At 40.1% G+C, this 3,069-nt stretch overlaps 1 protein-coding gene across 2 annotated transcripts in view; it reads left to right on the top strand.

Annotated features, from left to right (window-relative positions):
* atf2 (activating transcription factor 2) overlaps window positions 1-230 on the top strand; it is an 18,544-nt gene extending 18,314 nt beyond the window's left edge. For both annotated transcript variants that reach the window (XM_016292659.1, XM_016292660.1), the window contains exon 11: window positions 114-230. In XM_016292659.1, the coding sequence (XP_016148145.1) occupies window positions 114-227 (114 nt within the window). In that variant the 3' untranslated portion in view covers window positions 228-230. The remainder of the gene's footprint in view (window positions 1-113) is intronic.
* Window positions 231-3,069: the final 2,839 nt, after the last annotated feature.

Genomic DNA, 3,069 nt, shown 5'->3' with positions numbered 1-3,069 from the left:
GCAGCTATAATTGTGTCCCAAAAAAGCTTAAATGAAGAAGAGCTAGTGATCTTTTTCTGTTGATTCCTCCTCATTGATCTTGACGGGTAACGTGCCTCTTTCTCTCTGTCCAGAATGAGGTGACTCTTCTGCGCAGCGAGGTGGCCCAGCTGAAGCAGCTTTTACTGGCTCACAAAGAATGTCCCGTGACGCTCCTGCAGAAGAAATCAGGATACCACCGTGAGTGACCTCAGCAATTCACACTGCCAGACATATCCATTTGCTTCGTCATCGGACTCCAGGGCTCTCCGTTTAAGATTTAGCACTTATGAATCACAACAGCCATAAAATGTGTTTCTTAGTATTGTGATATTTATTGAAAAACGTCTTGATTCTGCACTCTAAAGCCTTAACATATTGAATAATAGTCAGAAAAATCTACATTTTTCTACATTAAATGTTTTTGTTTTTTTTACCTTTAGACAAAACCTTTCTTAAAAATTTTGGGGAAATTTTTGAGTGTCATATTTGATACATCAGACTCTTATGGCTCATATAGAATGATGCAGTAAGAATATGGAGCTCATACTGAAGGAGAAAAAGCACATTATTTTTATTCAAAAGCCCAAACTGAGCAAATTGGTACAGATGTTGTTGTTTATATGACCAAAAAGTAAGATTGTCATTCGGATAGCTTGTAATATAAATAATTATAATAGTACAGCATACTTGCAAAAGATGCATATCAATTTTAGTTGTCACTCTGTATCTCACAATAATACAGCATATTTTAGTAAGTTGATAATTTAATGCTTGTTTGTAGGATCAAATATTTGTAGTTTTTATTATAATGGAATATAATGATTATCGAGAGATAAACAAATAAATGGTCCTCAAAATCCTGCTGTATCATATTTGATGCTCATGATTTTTCTAAAAAAAAAAAAGAAAAAAAGATGCATGGATAATCAAGTAAACCTAAGTTAACTGTTCATCTTGAAATATTATTAACTATAAAAATGGTTCTTACGATTACTTTCTAAAAATCATTAAAGAGACAAATAGACCCAGAGGGGATATTTTTACAATTATACTGTAAGTACTTTTAGTATAGTAGTATAAACTATCAATCAGACAACAGAAGGCATGTAAAAGATACAACAGGTTTTTCAGCAAATGATTGCAGTCTAAATTCACAAATCACATTTTTGGCTTTTTTTTTTACCAAGTGGTTCACTATAAAGAAAAGAAAAATTGGCACGCTGCCATTGATCAATTTTGCCAAGTGAAACTGAGATTGGAACGGGGCCAGAAAGGACCACGAGTTGGGATTTGTTGCCCAAGGTGTAACCACACACTGCCCACAAGGCTATAATCATAAGTACATGACTTTTAATAAATCATTCGTTCAGAAACATTCATAAATTGTAGTTACTGTTTTGAGTTACTGGTTTCACTGATCTGACTCAATAATAAGAAGTTACTGAATCAGCATATTACTAATGAAAATGTATAAATGGACCACTAGTAGGGTACTTGAGCAGTGTTTCCCAACCCTATTCCCAGACAGACCTGATTCAACTCATTAGTAGAGACACCAAGACCGGCTAGGCATGGATGGCTAGGGTAAGGGTGAAATACAAAATGTCTACAGTTGTTGTCGTGTCTCCAAAAACAGGGATAAGAAAGACTGTCCTAGGTGCTTACTTGCTGGCATAAGTCAAAAGAACCTGATATTTCATTCACAATGCCTTAATCTCAGTTGGCAATGAGTTTCAAAATTTTGCTCAGGGTTCAAAACCAGATCTAATCTCACTGAATGCTTTTCTCCTCTTTCTTTGAAAACGAACACACATCTCTTGACTGACAGCTCTGCTTAATGGGTTGTAAAGTTAATGGTTTCTTTTTTTCCCAAATTAGTTTTGTTTGTTTTTGACGATAACAGATGAGTGTTATTCCTAATGAGTGTTCAGTTGGGTGAATGGAATATGAACTAGCACTGAGTGTGAAATAACACATATTCATCTCGTCCCATTATTACCGCAGAACGCCGAGGACTCATATGTTTGCACAACAGCGATGTTCGCTAACAAAATGATCCCCGCTGTATGTGGCGCTGTCCTCTTTAAGATGAGTGATAAAGAGGCATTCAGAAAGCGAGGACTCGTCTGCCATATGCAGTCACTTCATATCAATTAGCTGTTGTCACAGGGACAGAGAAGCAGTTGTGGGAGAGATTGCATGTGTGCGTCTGCCGGCAGCACTTCCGCGACACTAAAATTTAACGGCTGCCCACGCCGCTCTGCCGGTGCGTAAGCACTTTTTGTGTATAACTTGGATTTCACACCATGTCTGATGCATGCTGGCTTTGCGTGTGCATGTGTCTGGCTCATTTTGTAACCCGAGGCTGACTTGTATTGACAATGATTGCTTCCAAAATGAGTGTATTATAGCGGAGAGCCTGACAGAAGTGCTGTTTGGCGACTGGGATGCGCCGATGCAGCCGTGCAGTTCATTATGCGCCGGCATTGTTAAGCAGCTTGACTGACAGGTCTCATGCATATTATGAGCGGGATGCTTGTCGGGTGAGATTGGGTTGTCGGGGAGCGGTTCATTTGGTCGGTCTTGGCGAAGTAGAGGAGGGTACAGAGATGATCGAAACCATTCCTCAATCCTGTTTATGCTGCCAATGTCACCCAACACCGTGAGGGGTCATATATTAATCACATGTGCAAATGAGACTCGCAGAAGTGCGCAGTTCCGTCTTTGCTGGATTTGTAAACAACGCCAGTTTGTGCCACATTCATCGCAGGATGGAGAAGCCGCAGATGGTCATCACCTGTCAAAGAGCGGTCTTAATGCGGTGAAAAAGTGCAGACGTCAGTACGGGTTTCATTCGGTCACCTGAACGCTCCCATCTTGTTTGCTTCATTACACTCTGTTAGGCCTGAAATAAAATTGCACAGTACCTGGTTGGGACAGGTGTAAAATATGGTCGATGTGGGCCTGCTTGGCAAAGCGTTTTCTGCCCTGGTAGCAGGTGGGGGGAAATTACCCAGGCTGCCCTACAAACAGGGCAGGCCGTGCTTC

Source organism: Sinocyclocheilus grahami, unplaced genomic scaffold (assembly GCF_001515645.1).
Source record: "Sinocyclocheilus grahami isolate Dianchi unplaced genomic scaffold, SAMN03320097.WGS_v1.1 scaffold290.1, whole genome shotgun sequence".
In the NCBI taxonomy this organism is placed as follows: domain Eukaryota; kingdom Metazoa; phylum Chordata; class Actinopteri; order Cypriniformes; family Cyprinidae; genus Sinocyclocheilus; species Sinocyclocheilus grahami.
The sequence above is the reverse complement of the archived record's forward strand: the minus strand, read 5'-3'. Positions and strand labels throughout refer to the sequence as shown.